This window comes from Micrasema longulum, unplaced genomic scaffold, assembly GCF_059751315.1.
Source record: "Micrasema longulum isolate JH-2025_06_02 unplaced genomic scaffold, ASM5975131v1 h1tg001791l, whole genome shotgun sequence".
Taxonomy (NCBI): domain Eukaryota; kingdom Metazoa; phylum Arthropoda; class Insecta; order Trichoptera; family Brachycentridae; genus Micrasema; species Micrasema longulum.
In genome coordinates, this window is record NW_028278965.1 from 3,084 (window position 1) to 27,148 (window position 24,065).

General features: G+C 30.3%; 1 protein-coding gene and 1 long non-coding RNA gene across 3 annotated transcripts in view; one reads left to right on the top strand and one right to left on the bottom strand.

Moving 5' to 3' along the window:
* The first annotated feature begins 342 nt into the window (after positions 1–342).
* bigmax (helix-loop-helix-leucine zipper transcription factor bigmax) lies at positions 343–11,769 on the top strand. Of its 2 annotated transcripts, none has more exons than XM_088237793.1 (6): positions 343–470; positions 557–661; positions 7,000–7,073; positions 8,179–8,289; positions 8,386–8,580; positions 10,460–11,769. In XM_088237793.1, exons 1-6 carry the CDS (start codon positions 437–439, stop codon positions 10,619–10,621), a joined length of 681 nt encoding a protein of 226 aa, XP_088093919.1. In that variant the 5' UTR covers positions 343–436; the 3' UTR covers positions 10,622–11,769. The 2 variants fall into 2 exon arrangements, with proteins under 2 accessions (XP_088093919.1, XP_088093920.1); XM_088237794.1 differs by having other exon boundaries at positions 358–464; positions 10,460–10,764.
* Positions 11,770–15,444: 3,675 nt separating this feature from the next.
* LOC148273977 (uncharacterized) overlaps positions 15,445–24,065 on the bottom strand; it is a 50,628-nt gene continuing 42,007 nt past the window's right edge. Inside the window, exon 2 of the long non-coding RNA XR_015824413.1 lies at positions 15,445–16,485. This is a non-coding gene — a long non-coding RNA (uncharacterized LOC148273977). The remainder of the gene's footprint in view (positions 16,486–24,065) is intronic.

Genomic DNA, 24,065 nt, shown 5'->3' on the forward strand with positions numbered 1-24,065 from the left:
GCATCCATGGATTTATTTGATTCTGATTTCATCTTTAATTATTTAATAAGATGAAGAGCAACATAATTAATGTGTACATAATATGAAGAAGTTACTTACAGATGTGTAAGTATTTGTAGAAAACACAATTTTGAGTGTGGAACCACCTTATTATGGGATGGTGAGGAGACAAAGAAAAACGGATAGAGCAACTAGACGAAGATAGGTATAAGATTTTATGGCCTTCTGTAATAATTTTCTAATTTTACTAATAAATACCATTTTTTTAATAATTTTATTCTAAGGTAAGAACTACGGACCAAATAATTTTATGACACAATATTTCAACTGGCAACAATGCCATTTCAGTTCCTTTGACAGCTAGAATTTAGAATGGTTGGCGTTTGACGTGTAATTTTAAGTAATATTAACATTTTTTTCTCTATCGAATAACGAAATGGCAGAGGCAGCTTTCAATGACACAAGTAGAGGTTTAAATATTTTTGTTAGTAGTACATTTTTTTAAAAACGTGTTTTTCAATGGACGTTGTTATTTTAACCATTGTTATTATTTCAGAAATGAAAATAGAACCTTCAAGTCCTACTGAGAGAGATCACATCTTCTCTCGGTGTAGCAGTACTGGATCTTTGCATACTCCTACATCCTCACCACATAATTCTGGTTAGTAAAAATATTTTCATAGATTTATTTTCTTTCTAAATTTTAAATGAAACTCCGTGCACGAATTTCAAACGATTTGCAAAAACATTATTTTTTCGTTCTTCCTAAATATGTCAATCAATTTTACGAACAATCATGTTTGGTGCATTTGATAATGTCAATCAACAGAATGCCCAGAAGAAAAAATAAAACATATTTTGAAATATATGTACAATAAATTACAGAGATAAAATATTTAGTAGTACAATGAACTGGTTGGTTTAGTTAATAAGAACACCAAATAAAATAAAATCCATCACTTATGAATATTACTAAATAATTTTGATAAAAATATTTTTTGATAATAAAATAAAATAAATTAAGTAATTATTAAGATAAGCATGACATTGGAAAATCTTGTATATTTTATTTTTTACAAATATGTAAAACAAAACAAATATTTTTTTCTCATGGTATGCAATTTTAATTGGGTTTGTGTAATTAATTTATTTTTAATGCAAAAAATAAATAAAAATTCAATCATATTTTTTTTAAATATAAGTGATTCAAGCGAATAAATATTTTCCAGCCAATAGTGTGTTACCTTATCATCAGAGTAAAAAAATGTGTTTTGACAAAAAAAAATATCTACCTTTTTAAAGTTTAAATTATGTCATCTTTTAAATTAATTTGTTTTATTTTTTATCGTGTTTTGATTACATTTATGAGCACACACTGTTTATATATGTAGATATATTTTTTCCTATGTTTAAAATGTATTCAAGTAAATGGCTATTCTTTAATTTGAATTGTATTATTTTTCTCTATTTTCTTACTTTAAAAAAAATATTTTTTAAACCATTTTATCTGGTTTTATTGAGTTTTTTCTTTTCTATCTTCTTAGTAATATTTTTCAAAGCATCAAAAACTTTATTAATTATATTATATGGATACAGTATTATGTCTGTACTCTTTTATTTAATTATTAATTAAAACTAATGTCTGAGCACCCGATGACAAACTATTATTTAATAGTTTATCAGGAAAAAATATGTTTTAATACTTTGTTTTCTTTTTATAATGTATTAATATTACATTAATGTGAGTATTTTATTGAATAAAGACTGAAAAAATAAAAAAGATAATCAGTGTCTGGAAATTTCGATGAATAAGTATTTAAACCACGTTCCATTTTTCAAAATGATTTATCATATTTGTATACCATACGTCCGAAGATGGCAAATAAAACTGGCCGCTTTTATTGGTTTTTAGATCTTAGCTCCCGTTAAAAACAGTCTATCATAAAAGCTGTATGATAGCTACACGCTAATGGTAAATATCTGTAGTGTACCAGAAAATCACTGCTCTAGTGCCATAATCCAGGGAGAAAATACGGGAATATGTTTGTATGAAGAAAAGTCAGACCGCCTTTCCTCTCAACTATTCTAAAAATACACTGTTCAAAATAAACGTTATTGGTAATTGAGAAAACAGAATTATCAATTAAACAAACAAACCGACTTGTTTACATAAAAATTAGAAAACTTGTTTATTATTTTATAATCACTATTATCCGTGTTTGAACCAAAATCCTGGATGGGACTCGTTGAACAACCCTCTTAAAAATCTTAAAAATAGAAATCTACCATAGATAAGTACTCATTGTAATGTGGTGGTTGACCCATTCGTATACCATACTTGAGGTCCTGGGTATCCTGACAAAGTCAACATAAAATATTGATTTTTAAGTTGGTTTTACACTTCAATATTTCATAGTTTCTGAACTGACACCTGAAGCATAAGACTAATCATCTTGCCTTCATGTAACAAATGATCAAGTTACACTGCATTTGGTGTGCCAACACAGTGCTCTATGCATTAGCGGGTGTGGATAGGGAGGTAATGTAAATTGATAATTTGTAATTAATCGTAGATGTAAGTGTAAAAAAAACCTTCTGGATTACTTTCTTTCAGCACAAAAATGCTAAGGCTACCAGATTTCAGAGAGCTCTTTCGGGCAGCTATTCTCGTTTGACAATGAGCAAATTTTCCGTGTATGTGGGCACCGCCGAGGAGACTTATGTCCTCAGATGCGGTATGTGATGGGCAAGCTGTAAAAAAACCTGTTTGTTTTAATTAACATATTACAACGCAAATGGAAAACATTTTAGAGAAAGAAATATTGAAGTATTAACAGGGCTTTTGATCTGTTATTGGCAGGTTTAAATGGCCACTTGACGCACTATGTAACATTCTCTAATTTGCCTATGTTTGAACATCCTTTTTTCTTTGATTCTTCCACTTTGAGCTGAAACCTTTATTTACGGGGTGAGATTCATCTGACTGAATTATTCCACCTAGGCAAGGCCTGAAAACATTTTTATTATTATTTCGGACCAGCTGGTGCAATCAACAATATTTTGAGTTTGTCCAATTTTTTGTAGACAAAAACAGAATTTCACCTTCTAGGTAGATAGATTAGCATATTACAACAGAAATAGAGAACATTTTTGTTGAATTATTTATATTTGGTTTATTAAGATAATGTTTGTAGCTGATAACATTGTGTGATAATAGATGATGAGTTCAATCTCATTAATTTATGTGAGCAATAACTTTAAGGCTATATTGATAGTAGGCAGATAAGATAGTGTTAGCTGATTGTGTAGTATTATTACCTTGTATTCAAAAATGCTTCATGTTTTCTATCTATTAAATTGTAACTTTCTTTATTCAATACTTCCTCCTAAACTTTACCATTAAACTGGTTTGTCTTATACGCAATTATTATATTATTTTTGTTATTCTAAATATTTTTTATAGCGCTATTTTTTAAAAATAACCTTAAAGGCGCTGTACAATAAATCTTTCAACTACAGAGCACATAGGTAGTTTAGGATAGGTGCACAAATGCCGAGTTCCGCGCATTATGTAAATTTTAGTTTAGCATTACCGACAAATCAGGAATAGAGTTCTGTAGAGCAAATGAATAGTGAAAGAATGGCTAAAAAAAATTTTAATGCGAATGTTGATGGATGCAGAAAACGAGGAAGACATGGCACGACCAATTCCAACAGATGCTTGAACATGGACATTTCAAAAGTCGTAATAATCTACGGGCGTGCATGAGAAGATGTATGAATGTAGAGGAAGAGAGGTCTGTATGCAAAGGCAGAATGATATGGCATTCTATGTCCTCTGCCTACCTACCTCTATGGAGAAACAGCATCATGGTTTGTTTTTTTTTTTGCCACAGTTAAAATGATGACCTACCAATTTTCATAAACGTACTACAATTAAGTATTTATTAAAAAAATCAATGTTCCCTGACATTTCTATTACAATTTGCAATGTTTTTTTTGTTTCTCCTGAACATTTTTGTGCAAAAATAAATAGCCGATTTTCAAGACGCAACGACGATATACGGTTAAAAAAAATAAATTGTAATAAATATGTCATTAAAAGATAATAGCATATTTAAGGATGTAGAAACAAACAGTGCCTACGTGTAGACGAGATGAGTAGATTAAATGAAAAAGTATAAACATCCATACATTTATACCTACCTATATATTGAATATATATTATTATAATATTACTTTTAAGAATTGCAGTAATATTCGGATGAACGCAGGAGCAACCTGTATTTATTTTATTGTAATATCATTAGCAACGAACAAAGCAATAGTCGTCTTTGTCGTGAATCAAATTCACTAATGATCAGATGTTTGTTATTTTTGCTCAGAATGTTCGTCTAGGTTAAAAAAACAAGATGGCATCATTAAGTTGAAATCCTAAAAGTTGGTTTGTGTGTTGTTTCTGCATCACACGATTCAATTAGTGCAGCATGAAAAAGAAATCATTTTATATAATTTTTATTTTTTTATTTAATATGTATGTAGACATTTGGTAGACTTTCATTATGAAATTTGGTAAGGTATCCAAAATAAAACACTTTTATTGGGTTTAATTCTACTTTTTTTTTTTTAAACATATGTGATGCATTTTGTCTTGTTAGGATATTATCAAACTGACTTATATATTTACAAAGTATCCTTATATACTGACAATAATTACTGTTTAATGATATAGGTGTATAATATGTCCTAACAAGACGAAACACGTGACATATTTAAAAAAAAAAGAAAATGATAATTAAATCCGATAAAAGTGTTTTATTTTGGATACCTTACCAAATTACATTATTTTTTTATACTCACGTACTGATAATGTAATAACAATACTGATAGCAGGTTATCTAGGAAATGATTTCTTCTGAAAATATGCTCTTTGAAAATCTCTTTTAATGCAAGTATAATTTAATAATCTTTAAAACTGTTTATTATAAATATATTAGCTACAATTATTATGTATTTGAATCAATGTAGAACTAGAGTTATACATTTTCTAGCAGTAAAATACTGTTGACGTATTGCAACAGATATAAGGAACATTTTAGAAAAGGAAATATGGAAGTCTAGGCATTTACCGGGCTTATGATCTGTCATTGGCTGGTTTAAATGGCTACTTTACACACTGTAACGTTCACCATTTTGCTTAAATTTGAGCATCCATTATTCTTCCATCTGTTGATTTTTGGGAAGCTCAAGAATTGAAACTTTTATTGATGTGGGTGAGATTCATATGACTGAATTATTTCACTTTCTAGGCAAGGCCTGAAAACATTTTTATTATTATTTCGGACCAGCTGGTTTAATCAACAATATTTTGAGTGTGTCCAAATGTTTGTAGGCAAAAATTTAATTTCATAAGACATGTTGTGGTTCCTGGTAGTGTTGTGGACTCCAAATCAGGAGGTCTGAGAATCTTATCCTGTTCGACTACAACTTGTTTCCTATTTTCTAACACAAAATTACTCCAAAATTGGAGATGAATGGTAAGATTGCTTTTTTCAAAAGGATGTAATATAATGAATACATTAAGGGTGGAGGATCTTATGTCTTGTAAAGGGTTTTCCAGTAGGGGCACTCGAACTTTAATAGTGTATAGTGGCCATGTTGGTGAAAGTTTCAGCTGTTATAATAATTTATGTTTGGCAAATCAATATATAAAGTTATAGTGTTGAGCAACGCGTGCAAATCATCAAACTTTACTTCCAAAATGAGTACTCAGTTTAAGGTACGTTTCAGACGGAAAATCATCTTCAGCGATGAGGCCCATTTTTGGATAAATGGCTATGTATACAACCAAAATTATCGCCTTGGGGAGATAACAATCCACATGAGATCCATCGGTTGCGAATGCATCCAGAAAACGTCACTGATTGGTGTGGATTTTGGTCCTGCGGGTCATTTGCCTGTACTTCTTCCAAGATAAAGCTGGCACCGCCATAACTGTCAATGGCGAAAAATCCAGGTCGATGATAATCAATTTTTCATGCCCTGGATTGGAAGATATGAATCTCAATGAAATGTGGTTCCAACATGAATCCACGTAATTTATTTATTTAAAACTTCAAGTACAAAGAAAAGGTACTTTGGCGGACTTATTGCTAAAAGCAATATCTTCCAGCTAACCAAAAAACAGACTGATAATCTAATGCTCTTTCAAATATACTTTTTTCATAAATGGATGTCTCATACACAACTTGTTTTATTTCATTTTAAGTTTGAGCGCCGTTGATGTAAAACCCTATAGAATACCTATTTTTTTCACACTTCAAATTAAAACTATGCAACTCAGTTAAGCTCATACTATATATTTTCTGCATTAGAAAAGAGACCGCTGTATGAGATTTCTGCAGGAATAATTTTATTGTAGCGATGTTTTATGTATTTATCACTATTTTTTTTCTTTGCTATGCTATTTTCATGATTATATTTGTAACTTTATTTAGTACTATTTTATTATTATTATTTTATTTTATTTTAAAAGTACTCAATTTTTTTTGGGCTGTTATTATTTATTTTAATTTACTTTTTTCCCCCATGTTAATTATTATAGCTTGACACTGGGACAGCCTTAAAAGCCATAATAAGCTCTTGAATATAATATATTATGTAAAATATAACTAAATTTCATATGATATGAATAAGTTAATAAATAAATAATGTGAATGTACTACAATTTAATATGTATGCACACAAATAGTTTTAGTTTTTTTCTTTCACTTCTTAATTTATTACGCAGACATATTTTCCTACTTGAACTATAATGAATTATTAGCCAAAAATAATTTATGGTAAAACCTAATCTTTGCATATTTAATTCGCATTTCTTATGATTGTGTGATTTATTATATCTGCAAGAAATGTGTATGAATTGTAAAAATGACATTTAATTTTTCACCTTTAACTTCACTTTTATTTCATTAAAAAATCCTTTGATTATATTTACAGAAGATGAAGATGACAGCGGAGACAAATCTTCAACATTAAGTTATAAAGAACGGAGGCGAGAGGCACACACACAGGTACATTATAATACTTCTCTTTAATCTGGTGTGCGTAGGAAAGCATGTTTGGATTTTTAAAATCTAAATAAAATTATATTATAAGTAATCGGTGGTCATATCACAGGATAATTACTACAACTAGGTATCTTCAAAATCAGCATTGAGTTACCCACTAAAACCACATTTTTCTTTCCTCCTCACTACAAATAGACTAGTCATGCATTCAAATCATCATAACATAATATGATTGTAATGAATCACTACTTGCCTATTTGTAGCATTCATGGAGGAAGATACAAAAATGTGTTTTTAGTGAGTTACTCAAAAATTCTGATTTTGAAGTTACCTAGTTGTAGTACGATACATAGTTCAAAGATTGATAAACACATTGACTTGCCCTAAAGAAGCTTGAAATTATTTATTGTGTATTAGTTTTTTATAATTCCAACACATTTATTTGTGTGGTTTTATATTTAATTAATCACTATTAATGAACAGCCTTGACCTGAGATTGGAGAAATATGTCATTCTTTACACTTTAGATATTTTCATCAGATAACATATCAATATAAATGAATTATGTTTTTCAAGTGACAGTCAAACTTTGATTCGATTGTATTGTCGCTGTAGAATTTAATTGATTTATTGACTGTTGTTATTATTATTTGCTGTTTAGAGAATGCTAAGACATATAGTATTTTTACTTGTTATCCTGATACTGTTTTTATTTTATCTTTAAATTTTTTGAAGTTTTTCTGCATAAATTGAATAATTTCTGTTTACACTAACAATTACTTCATTCAATTAACTGTCTATACCGCAGTCCATAGCTTTGATAATATCCGATACTTGATTTTGTGTTACCTATATTATTTTATCTTTAAGAATAAAGGGGCTTTTTATTTCAAGTATCTTTTGATTACAATTTAGCTAGATATGTTTTGTAGTAGATTGCACATCCTCTACCATGCATAATGCTATCTCCCAGTTGAATTAACTAGGATAATAAGTATGGATAAGTGAAATAATGGTTTTAATAATTATTCATTACCAAACCTTTTTAGCTCACCAAATACCATTTCTTGTGTGTTATTTCATTAACATGATTGATTTTTATCAATAGGCCGAACAGAAAAGACGTGATGCAATCAAGAAAGGGTATGATCTACTTCAAGAGTTAGTTCCTACGTGCCAACAAACCGATGCTTCTGGATATAAACTAAGTAAAGCAACTGTAAGTAAATTGTGTATATTTTTAATATTGATTTAGGAATACGTAACTTTATTATCATGTATCAACAGCATACTTAACGTGTATTTTTACTTCTAGATTCTTCAAAAATCTATTGAGTATGCTCAGTTCCTTATCCAGTCACGTCGCAGAGCGAGTTGCGAAAGAGCTGCCCTTCGGAAGGAAGCCGAGGCTCTGAACATCATGAGGAATGCATACACACAACTTCTGCAGCAGAGACCGCCACCTCGTGGACCTGGAGCCATACTCTCAGATGCTGACAAATTCAGACTTGTAAGTAAAACCATAAATCAAACTCATTCACGATATGTAAAATCATATTCATTTGTTTATTTATAGTTATTGTTGTGCGCACAGTGTTTTATAATGTTTTCAGTATACTGATATCTTACTTACTGGTAGTTTTTAATAATGTTTCAATTTCTCCTAATACGCACCTACCACTTTATAGCATCTATAAAATAAATTCATTTTACCGCATATATTTAAAATAACCCTGTTCACCACGCTCATTATAATACACTTGAAATCCTTCAATGACATTTTAAGCTTTTTTTGCACAAAATCCAAGCAAAGTTCTAATTTGTGTTCTGATGAAAACCTCTAAAGAATCAAACACCCTTTGTATGTTTTTTTTAATGGGCTGGAAAAGATTTTTCTGTGCATAAAATGTGTGAAAAATATTTATAATAAACACCAAAAATATATATTTATGTCCAAAATATGAATCAGGAAGACAGGAAAGACTTTTATAGAGTCAAACGGTATCCCAACAATGTATAGAAAATTATTATAAAAAATTTAAATCTAATGTACCAATTGCGTACACAACACAATAAAAATTTCTAACAAGGACAACAAGATGTAATAAGAATAGGTATATATTATTTGTGTTAGTGTTGTTATTGTTTTATGGGTTTTGAGTGTGGTGTGTGGTGTGTGGAGTGTGGTATGAGGAACATAGAAGCGATAGGTTCACCCTGACTCATTTTTTCAGACTGGTAAGAGGTTTTATCGAGAATTCAGCCGTTTTAGAGAGTATCAATTTTTATGTTCCTGATGTTATCTCTGACAACGTCAGCTTACCTCCCGGCTTCCAGAACTAACCTGCATCTGGTTATGCCAATTTGAAGAGCAGTCAGGCAGCTGCACATTATCACTTTGGAGATCGACATCTTTCACATCAGTAAAAAGAGGCAAATACTCTGCTATTGGAGAGTATTATACCTTAATAATATCTAACCATTGCTCAAGAATTCCCAGTTTGATATTTTGTCCCAATATAACGCCTTATATATTTTGTTACTTGTAATGTTATTTTGGCAAAATAAATTAATTTGAATTTGAGTGAAGTGTGTGGAATGTGGTGAGTATATTGTATGATTTATAGGAGTGGATTTGGTTAAGATAAAAATATTTTAAAAGGCTAATCATTATCAATTATATAAATGAGACTCAGCTTCCGTTTGTAGCAGAGAGCTGAGTTGTTTAACAACTCCAAATCGTACATTTTCTCATATTTTACATTAAAAATATACTGATTGCTCTCTCTAAAGGAGAATTTTGAGCTGCTTTTGTGTTTCATTTATTGCGACGAAAGGGAGTATTAGGAGTATTATCAGCACAATCGATCCAATTATTAAATAAATTGTAAAGAAATAATTGATCCACAATCATACATACTTATCATCGCCTTAATTTGAATACAATGTAAGTATTTTTTTTCTGTAATTAAGATTCTGATTTAATATTTTTCACCGTACAAAATAGCATCTATCTCTGTCATTTGAACGAAGAAATTGTTGACGAAAAGAAGTGAAACAGATTTTAACGCATATCTCAAAGAAGATACAGTGGAATATAGCATAAGTCAGTAGGTGGTCAGTAGTACAGTAGTTTACATTTGTTTGGATAAAACACTAAAAAATTATGTGTACCTTAAAAACAAAATATTTGGTAAAAAAAACCACCTAAGTTTCATAGAAAATCACTGATTTATGGAGGTTTTTATAGTCTCCCATAAAGTTATAATTAAGTGACTTACGTTGTATTCAAATTAAGGTGACTATATTCAATTCAAAATAAATATAAAAATTGATTTATTTTCACTACTTTATTTTATTTTAACTGATTATTCAATTCTTGTTATTAGTTCCAGTCAATCATGGACCACCTGTTTGAGTCATTTGAGTCTGTCCCGATGAATAACTTCGCAGAATTATCATCCGGAGTATTTGGTTGGTTGGAAGAACACTGTAAACCTCAAGCACTGCGTTCTATTGTTGCTTTGTCATTGGAAGAACAAGGATTATAAGAGACATAATGTTGGAATTATTTGTTTATTTTACTATTATCATAATCATTTAAGTACAAGGGTTATACAAGAAATAGTGTTGGAATTTCATTTTAAAATAAGTTTATTTTATTTTCAAGTTAAGCAAGTAAACATTCTGTGCAATACGTAGTTTATTTAATATTACTTTATTACTTTTTTCTGAGATTACACTTCTTTAAAAATAATAAAATCGTTCTAGAAAAATTTAGATTGACAATACTGGTCCTATTTCTGTTATTTTATAACACAAACCCATGAATCATATTTTTTTGCAACTCTATTTTTTATTAATTTGACTTATATATTTTTTATTGGTATAAAATACAGAGACCTACTAAATGTTTGTTTAAAAATATTTAATTTGATTCATAAAAACATTAAAGTAATTTTCTGAATTAAGTGTCTCAATTTATTTTTGATTTGATTTTTATTCTGTAGGATTCTAAATGAGGAAGTTCAGTGGTTTTTTTATATTTTTTTATTTGTTAATAGACTATTAAACTAAGCCAATTTTAAATTTTTATACGTCCTTTTATCAGTGTTATGATTTTTTGAAGTTTAGTATTTTTGAATACTATTTTACTTTGATTTACTTCGCGTGTGACGTCTCAAGTTCTCTTCCTCTTCTTCTCTATGAGTTCTACTTATCGGTCAAACCGGAAATATATCATAACTCTCTCATTATTGGTTGATTCAGAAGAACTAGTGACATCATTCAAAGTAAATCATTTTTGATATGTTTTAAATTCATTTTTGAGAAACTTCGGCGTACAATTTAGTGCTCTTATTTTTGCCACGCGTAGGAATACATTTTTTATATCAAATATCTTATTTTACTGTCAGGCCAATATTTGGAAAATAAAAATGCTGTTTTAAAATCAATATTTTGATTATATTAATTATTGGGTAATGTTATTCGGAGATAAAAACTATGTTTTTTATTATTGTTTGTTGTTTTATTATAGTTTATTAATTATTATGTTTTTATATTATATTTCATTTATAACCCCATAAATATTATTCCCATCACTCAAGATATGCCTTTTTTTTCTAAATAAAAAGTGTTTTGTAAATAAGATATACCGGTACAGTGACAATATATTATGTGCTGTAGTGTACACATTATTTTATTTGATTTATTTATTGAAATCTACAGTCATATACACAATAATACAATTATATTATATTAGATACTTAATACTAGACCAAAAAGATTTCAAACTTATAATTAACAATATACGTAATGAGTCATAAGTAAAGTTATATTATACAATAATAAAATTCGGAGAACAAAAATTTTTATATTTGTACACATTTTAAAATAAAAATAAAAATTATAAAAATAGTATTGTATTTAACCATCATTACTCACCCACGACGATAATGCCTGCATGCTGTCGCTGATTTTCCTTTTGAATTTATTATTATTTATGTTTAATATATCACACGCATTGGCTCCTATAATAAATAGCAAATTCTTTGTATGCGAGATTTTTTTGTTACGTACGCAATTCGTCATTTTGTTCTGTGTTTTTTTATTTGTGAATATGTACATAGATGTTTGTATTTTAGTTTAATAAATATTTAATCCTAGAATAAAACAAACTCTTACCTATGCATGTACATACTGTTCTATTAACTAGCACATCTAGAAGAATCTCGGCAGTGTTTTGCGAGAAATGAAATTCCCCCTCCATGCTGAGTTGACGTTTGTTTGTTGCGGTTATTGTTCGCGTTTTGAAGTCTATATTCTATTGATTATGATGTGGTAGTAGAGGTTGTAGTACATGGTAACCTACAGTGAAAGAGAAAAAGTGAAAAATGCACAGACAATGATTATTGATGTATCCATCTTTAAATATTTGTTGAATTTGGTCATTCCATGTCTTTCTCAGTCTTCCTTGTTTTCTGCATCCATCAACATTCGCATAATTTTCATTCAACTGTTCTTTTGTCATTCGTTCGCTCTACATGTCCGAACCAACACATCACTCCTTTTTTGATTTTATCAGTAATGCTTGTCTCAAAATTACATAATCCACGGATCTTAACATTTTTGCATCAATCAATCAATCCACGGATCGCGCTTTGACAGCATTCAGCCTTTTTTTATTCTCGTCTTTCCAATTCCATACTAAACTATGGTAACTTTAGAAAGAATTACAGAAAAGATTTCCGTACAAACTTTGGTTTTACAGCGTAATTTAAATGCAAAAGTATTGAACACAACAAATTCTTATCATTTATGATTTTATTTGATTATTATTTTTTCTGCCCTTGGATTTCTAATAAGCTATATCCAGTCAAGTGTCTTGTGTGGTCACTGGGTAAAATTCGTGCCCATTTTTCATTTTATGTACAAGTTTTTGATAATCATATTTTATGTACAACTACATAATTGCAATGAGAATTCTAAGTTTCAAATTGTTATTGTAAATAAATATTTCATGTAAATCAACTGTTATTTTTGTCTTTGTAATGTGATTAAAATTTTCCACGTCATTTAAATATTGTTTCATTTATAACTAGGTAACTATCCTCATGTTTTTTTTATAAAGTGTATTTCTCGAAGTCAATCTAACAAATGACCTCTCAACTGTAGAGTTAGTATTTTGGAATACCTTACACATATTATATGCACCATGTCCTTGTTTCGATTTCAGACAGACAAAATACAGTTTTATTTAACATACACATTTTGTATTAAATATATTATTTTCATTGCAATATTTTGAATATTACCTTGAAGTGTAAGACTTTTACTGTAAATTTATTGTGATGATTGATTATCAAAAAATACTGCCAAAGAATTATAAATATTGTTAAGCGTGGCGCAGTTGGCTAGATGACTAACTGTGAAACTGGCGTTGCAAGTCAATTCCCGCCACTTGCAACAAGGAAATTCAAGGGAGATTTTCTCTCAATTGGTCTGGGTGCTGTGGTGTATTTTTCTTAACTTCCTTTCACACCCCCTCTTTCCCACCTGCTAACAAGCTTTTAAAATATAGCCTTAGCGGGTTATTTTTATCTTTTATTAAAAAATATGTAAAAATACATGTATGAAAAACAGTATTTCAAAAATAGAGGCTACATAATAAAATAAAATACATGCATAATACATATCTATTGGAACCTCTTTTTTGCGTGGTTTTGAGGGGACAAAAAGGTACAAAAATTAAATTATTGAAATCAAAAATTTATTTAATTAAATTAATGTCTCAAATTAGTTTTTTTTTTATAACTTTTGAACCAGATTTGTGGTCCCTTGATAGTATTGCGGACTTGCGAACCAAAGGTCCCAGGTTCAAATCCCACTCTGCCACAACTCGATTTCCTTTTTTTCCAGCACAAGTTATTTATGACTTTTAGGAAATGGTCTGAAAATTGAAATATTTGATTAAATAATAGGAACTCAAGTATTTATCTTTTTTTAAATAATAAAAAAAATCAAAACTTCTGGGAGTATAATATTTTGATCATGTATTATATGTTTTTTTGAGCATTGATTAATCAATAAAATAAGGCTAGAAAACTTTTCAATTATTTCTTCATAAATGATCACAACGCACAGCGAGCTCTACAATTTCAATGTGATTTGACAGCTTTTGTTGCTGGAAATATAACACAGGCTTTGGACATCTTTAGTGATGATAGTGATTTCCTACCAAATGTGCGTGAACAGGTACGTCTATTGTCTGATAATGATAGCGGAATAATCTTTGATACGATTTTTTAAAGTACATATTTTGTTGTTATTATAAATTTTACAATAAAATTAAGGTATGATAAATAGTAGACAATATATTTTTTTTAAATCTTGAATTGATTTTAATCAAGGAAACTTATCCACCATCGTTCTTTTGTAGTACACATTTTAATACGTTACTGTGTGGAACGCATTTGTATAAAAAGAGGTTCCAGTGCACTCCTACTCTGAGGACTTAAGTCTTTTTGGCTTTGCCCACATACGATGAAAAGATTGCTCGTTGCCAAACTAGGTGATTGATTAGGTGTGTTTGCAAATATTACAAAATTATATTAAATTAATAGGTTACCAAACATTTCATCACAGTCATTATTTGGCACATACATTGAATAACATCTATTGGTTAATAATGATGCTTAATAGCAATTTGGTAAAACAGTTAATTTTATAAATATAGTATTTACATATAAGAATAACTTATTATGAAAATCTAACTTACCTTAAGTGGAACAAAAATATACATCAAAAATACAAAAATGAAATACTAAAAACAATGGAACACTTTATGAATTGGTTGTGTCATTATTATTAATTTATAACAATACGTAAAACTAACAAGTACATCAAGTTATATGTAGTGATATCATCTCCCTATTATTTTAAAATATTGAAAAAATAAATCTAAATATTAAGATCTGCAATACCTATTTAAAACGTGTGTAGAGCACTGATGTACCCTCAGAGAAATAAGCTACAATCGCTGTAGAGTCGCCAGTGTACAAAAATCATCCTAGGATTATCAATCATAAAGATAGTTAAAGTTTAAAGTAAAACAATGGGTTATAAAGGTACTCAGGTTGAATCCATTACACATTTGTTGTTAAACCAACCCAAAAGTATGCAAGGCTTTTGTTCTATGCAATTTAGCAAAATGCCGTATCTACAGCTGTGGGGGATCATTACTTTGAAGACATACCTATATCATACATACGTTATTGGTGAATAGTGTGTAGAGTTACACTTTTCTTGATTTGTAAAAATACTCGATTATATGTAAAACAATGGAGGGAATATTTGAAATTAAATTAATCCAGTGTTGCCTGTTGACACAATATTTTAATTAAATGTTACTACACTACTAAAGATAAATTCCAATATTCACAAATTTATTTTACTTTATGGTATAGTTTTAAAAGGGGTAATTTGTCATGTTATGCATTATCTTACTATAAATTACCATGAGGAAATATTTTGAAATGCAATGGTTTGATAGTTTCCTTCATTAGGTTTTTATAATTTTTAGTCTGAAATCAAACCTCGCGTAAATGGAAAAAAATATTATTGCGTAAAATAGAGAAATATCACTTTTTTACTAAATTAAATTAATCAGGGTCTATGAAAAACTGTCGAGTAAAAAATTTTTTTTATGTACTTAGTAGTAGCATAAAAAATATTTTTATGTTTATAATTTTCACTTCCCGCGATAACGGTCTATTCCATTGTCCACGCCGTTAATACGTCACGATTCGGTTTTATTTTGAACTTTGTGAGCGCTTAAATTTAAATAGAACATCGTCACGAATCTTGTCGTCGCAATTGTCAACATGTCGCGTTTTTGTAGACATAAAAAAACATCGATTTAAAACGTTATGTATAAAAACTTTTCTCCATAATGTCGTAGTATTTTTAGTATGTGATATTTCTCTATTATTACGTTCTGTAATTTTTAAAGACAGAACGTAAAGATGCGACGACATTAAAGTGTGAACAAAACGTAGGTATATTAACAAATTTTTAGCAAAATGACTGAGTTGTCGAGGAAACTATTATAGAACTATTATAGAATTTCCTATAGAATATTCTGAATCATATTCTATCTGTTTCTGTGGGCTGGCTGGACACGTGTGTTATTTCCGCCAATGGGACACTGTCCCGTTCTGCGCGCCTACGTCTCTTCTTATTTTCTTCTATGCCCTCACAGCAGAGTTGCCGGAAGACACAGATGTAACACAGGAGGAGAGACGCCATGAGGATCATGCCTATGATGACTGTGACCACCAGCAGGATGCTCAGCTCGCTGTCATTCTCCTCGTCATGGCTGCTTCTCTTTCCCATCTTGCTTCAAAAAGAGTTACATCTGGAAAGAAAAAATGTCATTTTATTTATAAAGAAAAAATAGCGGAATAATCAGAAAAACAGAATAAATATTTGTACCTAGGTAGGTACTAATAATGTATTCGCCCTAGAAATAAATACGCCCCTTTTATTTATGCCGTTTAAATAAATTAAAATATTTTAAACGTTAAAATATTTTAAATAAAATTAAACGAAAAAAGACTAATGTTACTGTGTCGGAGTGGAATGATGAAAATCAACATTTTCTATGTCGACCCTGCCATCAGCGTCCTATGGTCATGAGCGCCCCTGGCAAGATTTAAATTTTGCGTCTGTGAAAAAGGAGGCTGTGGGTCTGCAAATAGGACCCCCGAGGGTTGCGTCCCTGACAACCACCCGCCTGGCCAGCCCCTAGCTACGACGATGCCTGCTAGAAATCGAATCCGAGACCCTAGGCATTATAGGCAAACATTCTAATCAGTACATTACGAGGCGGCTATTCTCCAGTCAAGTTTCTTTTTATAGGGTACGCAAAGAGTCAAAAACCAGAGTTCTGGTTGTATAAATATATATATGTACATATATAAATGTGTATTATTTTCTTTAATTCCCTTTCCGCGCCTAGTGGCGCACATGGCACTGCATTGGTACACCAATCGCAGCGTATCTTGATCATTTTTGTTACACGAAGGTAAGATGATCAGTCTTACGCTCCAGGTACCAATCCAGGGACTATGAAATATTCTAGTGTAAAAACGCCCTTTTGAATAAATATTTCATGTTAATGATGTTGGGAATCGAACCCGAGACCTTTTGCATGGTAGGCAAACGCACTAAACATTACACCATGAGGCCGACATATAAATACAAAACTATAGGTACCTATTCTGCAACGGCACGTATGACGTTTTAGCATCAAACTTGAACGCAATGTATATTAGAAGACCGGCGGTCATAGTCATAACGCGTGACGTCAAAACGTCGTGATACCAATTTGTATGTACTCATTTTTAAACCCGAAAAAATCCGCCATAAACCTCCATGAAATTTTTTATGTGGTTCCTGACTTGTGAAAATACACTATTGAGAAAAAATCTTTTTTTTTTCTTGAAACGGGAGGGAATCGAACCCGCGACGCCCTTTTCACATTCCTGGCATTTCATTCCTTTCTTTCAATTTCATTACTTTGTTGCAAATAATGTCTAATGGCAATATGTGTATTTTTAAATTGTATTGTTTATACTATAATTCAATCGTTCAAAATATTTGCTTCACGCCAAACGCCATAATAAAAATGTTTATAGCTGCATTAATTTTATGTTTGTTTATGACTGAGAAGGAACAATAAAACATAAAATAACATAGGTATATTTTTACATCAGAACATGAACATAAATATACATTTGCAAAACAAATACAATATGTACATATTTTGTATTATATACCTATATTGTACTATTATGGATTATCAAGAAATTTTCTTCACTGAGTACTAATTTTTTGGCACCTTATGAGTAAATGACGAATAAGCCACTGCACAGCTTCAAAAAAAAAATACTTTGATTTTTTTCTTTAATAACAAATAATATTTTTAGACTGTCCGAATTGAAACGGCATTTCAAATTGCCTACGATATACAGGATGCGTTATATGCTCCAGGTCGACTTTATAAAAAAAACTTTTTAATGAATCACAATTCTGGAGTTTCAAATTCATTAATTGATTTAATAGTTTTAATAATATCGAGGCTGTTAATATGTTGTCATTAAGTCAACAGTTTTTATAAATCTCAAATATTTTTTAATAAAGGTACAAGATGTTGATTTCATATTTTATGAAATGCCTAGTATAAAGATAAATCTTTCAGAGCTTTTAAAAAAAAAGATAATTGTGGGAGAAATAATGCGTAGAAAGAATAAAAAAGCATTAAATGCGATTATCTAGGAACTTGTTTATATGACTTAATGCATTCTGTCAGTAAAGTCTCGATATGCTATTATCTATTCAAGGGTTTTTAACAATTTGTTTGTAACATGATGTCGGTTTTTGTGGCTAAAATGAAAACGCTTTAAAACATATAATTCATTACATTTTTGCAGACTTCTGGTGTTATTTCGAAAATTTCTTTTCGGATTTTGCCCCTAAGCATCAGAATTTTTGTTGGTTTGCTGGCGTACACCTTTTCCATTAAGATCATAGAAAAAAACCGGGGGTGGTCAGATCAGGGGATCGTAGGGACTAGTCGATATTACCGCAATTTGACATTATTCGGTTAGAAAAAGTTTCTCCGAAAACATCCTAGACGTGGTACGATTCTGTTAGAACCACAAATGCTGTAGGCCGAATCGATCCAATTCGGCACAAGAAAAATTTCCGACATGTTATGATAGTTTTCCAACATCCTAATTCCTGTGCACGGCATCGACGAGAGGTGCCTGAACGTTCACAAACACTGTGCCTCACTGCGTCAATATTTTCTGGTGTTGTTGGGTACATTGTCTTTGAATATTTACAATGAGGAACTTTAGCCCTACGGGAAATTGGAAACAAATAAGTTTTCTTACACGTGGTAAAAATTAGAGCATTAAATTGTACGGCAAAGTTTCTTGAAAATTTACGAAAAAAAAATAATATTTTAATAAAAACAAACTACTTTGAACGATGCCTCTAGTTTATATGAATCAACCAATGATAAGAGAGTTGTGAAATATTTCCAGCTTGCTTACCGTTAACGTTGCGGCCATAGAATTGAGAATAGTCCAGAAACCGCATACGAGCATCAAACAGAAGGCGACTAAACTACTCATAAATGAGCAGTTTTACGTTTTGACCCATTAATGATTTGTAGACGTCGCTCAGTACGCAACTCCTGATTTGAATTCAACTATGCCGTGTTGTGTCCTTTTAAAGTGCAGAAATACTGCAAGGATCTTAAAGAAACAGGATGGGACCACATTTCATTGTAATTAGCAAATGAATGTGTAAGTAGCAAAAACATTACTTAAAAATTGAATTATTTTTTCATCTGTCAGATTGTCGAAGAAAAGAAAATTGACATTTCGTTAGTGTTGCCAGGGTAGTAATTTTTTTTACCCTACTTTGCTTATCTAATGAGAGAACTAATGAAAATTGAACAACTCTGTGGTGGACATTTGACCGACATTATCTTTAAAACATCAAATATTATTTCTTCTTCTTCTATAAGAAATATTATATAGCATGATATAAAAATATCCGTTTTATGTAAAATAAAATTTCTTTTATATTTTAAGTTCAAAGTTAATTAATTCAATTACTCTTATTAAATGACCCATTACTTATCTAATCTGTTGCGTCAATCAATATTTCCGCGTGTACAATAAAATTTTAGAGAAATTAACAGATTGCTTTTTTTTTACCTTACATTTGTGTTATGATTATATTTGTCCCCATCGTGCAACATTATGCGGCGACATCACGAATGCGCACGGCGAAAGTGGGGCATAGTGGGGGAATTTTTGGACATGATCCGATGTATTCAAATTTGATTCTACGCTCCTTCTGGACTATTCCTTATTCTATGGTTGCGGCGTTAGATGCTCAATCATAAATTATTATCGACCACTCCAACAATTAATATGAGCTGACAAATGAAAAACCAAAATGACGGCCAGATGGCAAATCGGCGTGGAACCGTAAACGCACCCTGTAGTTCAATGGTAGGTATATTACGATAAATTATTTTTACTTTTAAATCATACTGTAGAAGTTAATTTTTCAATTTCCTTATGTAAAAAAGTTTGATAAGTTACTATAATTTTGTAACATGTTTCAACGAAAACGGAGATCATTTGAGAAAAGGGAGTATGTAAGTCTGGACATTTACAAGACTTGTCATTTGCTGGTTTGAACGGCTACTTTACACACTATGTAACACTCACCATTCTGTCTAAATTTAAACATCTATATTTCTTAAGTTCTTTAAGGCGTTGCGTAGTACGCAGGTGAATCTCACTAGACTTTCATATTTCCTTATTTTAAGTGTTCTCCACTGTAACATGTTAATCTGAATAAATTACTTGGGGTTAATTTCAGTCCTTGTATACAAAAAAAATGTCAATCTCAAAATATTACAAAAATTTACATACACATTGTTTGTATGAAACCCTTTAAGTTTGTGATCCGCTGGCTAAGAAAGTGTCGCTTTAGGAAATAGAAAGGGTATGGTAGGTATGCACGCCACATTCTGAGAAAAAATATCCAGGCTTTTACCTCAAAAGGAAATATTTAGATAGGGTGAAATACGTCTCGGCAAATATCGGAAAATAAAATAATTTTGTTTTATTTACAAAGAGTTGCAAGAGAGATAGAAAAATCGTGAAAGCTCCATTTTCACAAAATGTTTTCAAACAGATATCAAATTGTGTAGGTATCGTTTAAATTTACGAGTGAACCGAACCGGCTTTTGTCTTCTTTAAATAAAAACATTTTTATTAAAAACGAACATGACATATTTTACAAATTTATGCAAAAAAATATTTAAAAACGTAATTTTCTTCCAAAATTTATATTTGCTTTAGTAATTCTTAAATTATCCTTTAAAAAATTAAATAAAAACGTTAGAACGTGGACCAATTATTTATTATTTAATGTCACAACTACAGCAAGACCTGGACAGTATTCGTGAATAGACCAAGAAATGGCTTCTCACTCCTATGTTAATAAAACTACAGTTCTTCACTAATGTGCTGATTTTCGAGCTGATGCTCGAAAAACCCCAAACTTAAATATAGTCTAAATGGTGTAGATTTGAATGCCGTTAAACAACAAAAAGACCTCGGAATAACAATAATAGATGATTTTAAAATGGGAATGTCACATATTAAACATAACAAAAAAATCTAATTCAATTATCTACTTGATAAAAAAAGCCTTCTTATTTATAACACCGAATATGCTACTAAAAATATACAAAACCCATATCAGACCTACTCTCGAATACGGGTATTAGATATGGCAATCTCTATTTTGTTAAGGATATCAACTAGTTGGAAAGAGTCCAAAGACGAGCTACAAAGTTGTCGCCGACCCTAAAACGGCTTCCATATGCGGAGAGACTGGAAACTCTCGGTCTCACAACGCTGCAGAAACGGCAAGAAAGGGGTAGCCTGACAAAGACATACAACAGTCCATAGAGCTGCCCAAATTTGGATCCCATGTTCAAGTTTTAAAAAGATGCTCGTCATCGAGGCCACAGTCTTGGGCTGGAGAAAACGAGATTCAATCTAAATCCACGGAAGCATTTCCTGAGCAATAAGGTTATTGATGGTTGAAATAAGCTGCCACAAGAGCTGATCTCAATGTGTAGTCTCATTGGGTTCAAAAATGGACTAGATTTGTTTAGAAAAAGTTAAAGTGCGCCAAGAACTAACTTTCGTTTAAATAGATTTAAGCATATCAGCTTTAAGCTGCTCGCTTAAAATAAATAAAATAATAATATAATTGAAATAAAAAACTTTTTTGTATATCAAAGATTATCCGCAACATTAATGGTTCCGGGAAAGACTTAGACAAGTTAATGGCTCCGGGAAAGTAATGTACACCAATTTATGATGTATAATGGTAATAATTAAGCTCGATAATGATCAGAATCGAGCAAGCTTGAACATTCCGAAAAATCCTTTTTATATTGTTGATAAACCTCATATCGAATTTCTGCCATTAAAAAAATGCAGAGTTGACTGCATACATACTTATTATTCAAGATTAGATTACTTTGATGACTTGGTTTTTAGAATTATATTCTCATATACTTAAGTATGAGACCACGGGCAAACAAAAAAAGTGTTGTAAGGCCACAGAAAAGATGGGTCGATGGCGTTGCCTCGAGTCGGTAAAACATGGATGATGAAGCGGGTGATGGAAGAAATGGCCTTTCTCCAGCAGTGGAGAGAATAAGGCTGAAGAAGAAGAAGATACTTAGGTAAGTACGCTCCTTTCCCTGTAATTATGATTAATTATCCCTTTTACATAAAATTATCAACATTATCTCTATCTTTTAAATTTTGTACAGGTATAAAAAACTTTCCCAATTCAAAAGCACAAATTATAATTTGACAGCATAAATCATTTCAAGGCTTTGTTCTTTGCATTTGCTTTGCTACAGAAAAAAAAACACTTTCTTAAAAACGGTCATATATTCAAAACATTCTTCTCTTCAATACCGTCGAAATAAATTCGACCGTCTAATCCTATTTGAAATTCTCGACTCACTCTTTGATGCGCCTGAACTACTGAGCTCGATAAAATTAAATGTCCCAACTAGAAACCTCAGACAAAACTAACTTTTTCATACCTATAACTATACCATGGTTTTCATTCTCCTATGCCCAGAATTCTTAGGTCTGTCAAAAAACATACCAGTCTTGATTTCTTTGTTAACAAGTTGTCTTCTTCCATACGATCACTGAATCAAATTCAATTATAAACACCTCTCTCCCGCTTCCACTCCCACTAAGTTTACCATATACCATTGTGTCTTTCTACTTTCTTTTATAATAATTTTCTATGAATACATATGTCCTTAAAAATGCCCATTGGGCGTATATATAAATAAATAAATTTATAAATAAATATTATGTATAATTATACTTTCTAATTTACTATATTTTTGCATAATAAAATTGGGAAAATGTTCTGGTTACAAAGATGTGTTATAATGAGATAACTATACCTATAAGGTGAATTGCGGTAAGTGTAGCATAAAATTGAAGAGATGAATTTAAAACTATACAAAAAATAGTTTTACAAAATTTTTAACCAAAATTATAACCTATCGACTCCAAATTTAATAACGTTTGTTCTGAATAATAATATATTTCTAAACAATTTTATGAAAATATTGAGAAATCAGTAAAATAATGAAAAATGAGCGTATGGACACACTTACCCTTGTTTTAAATAAAAATTTTCTCAATTTCAATTCAATTTTCAATTTTCTCAATTTCGCTCAATTTTAAATAAAAAAAATTAATTAATTTTCTAGAGTTTGGCTAGCAAAACTAGCACCAATGAAGCATTTTGCGACCTACAGAAATGCCACCTTTTGAAGAAGTTATTAAAATGACCTTGTATTCTTTATAACTAGATGGCGTTTTAAAAAATATATATATTTTGAAACTTAAGTAGATTAGTTACATTTACTCTGTATCTACATTTACCCTGATTCACCTTACGGATTTTATTTATAATACTAACAACTTGTACATTCGAATCATAATTTTTATTCTTCAATATTTACTTGATAAAAAAATATTTGGTTTTAATTATTTTACTGGCAAGCATATTAACCAAATAGTTTTATAATAAGATGATTTATATTTGTTTTACTTTATTTTAATTGGGTAAAACAACAGGTGTTATATAAATAACAAAATGTCAAAAAAAGAACACACCCAGTTAATTTTTTTCACAAATATAATGACAGAAAATGTTTATTTATTTATTTTTACATAAACGGCATAAATTGCTTTTAACATATATAAAACATAAATGTGAAAAAAAAACATAAATAAATACATAACAAAAAAATATAAAATTGCATAAATATAACAATAGTAACAA

Bases quoted from the DNA above. Each gene is read 5' to 3' on its own strand.
- bigmax (XM_088237793.1), top strand. From the start codon at position 437: ATGGCAGAGGCAGCTTTCAATGACACAAGTAGAG. The intron at 471-556 runs GTTTAAATATTT...TTATTATTTCAG, and splicing joins TTTCAATGACACAAGTAGAG to AAATGAAAATAGAACCTTCA. The intron at 8,290-8,385 runs GTAAGTAAATTG...TTTTACTTCTAG, and splicing joins ATAAACTAAGTAAAGCAACT to ATTCTTCAAAAATCTATTGA.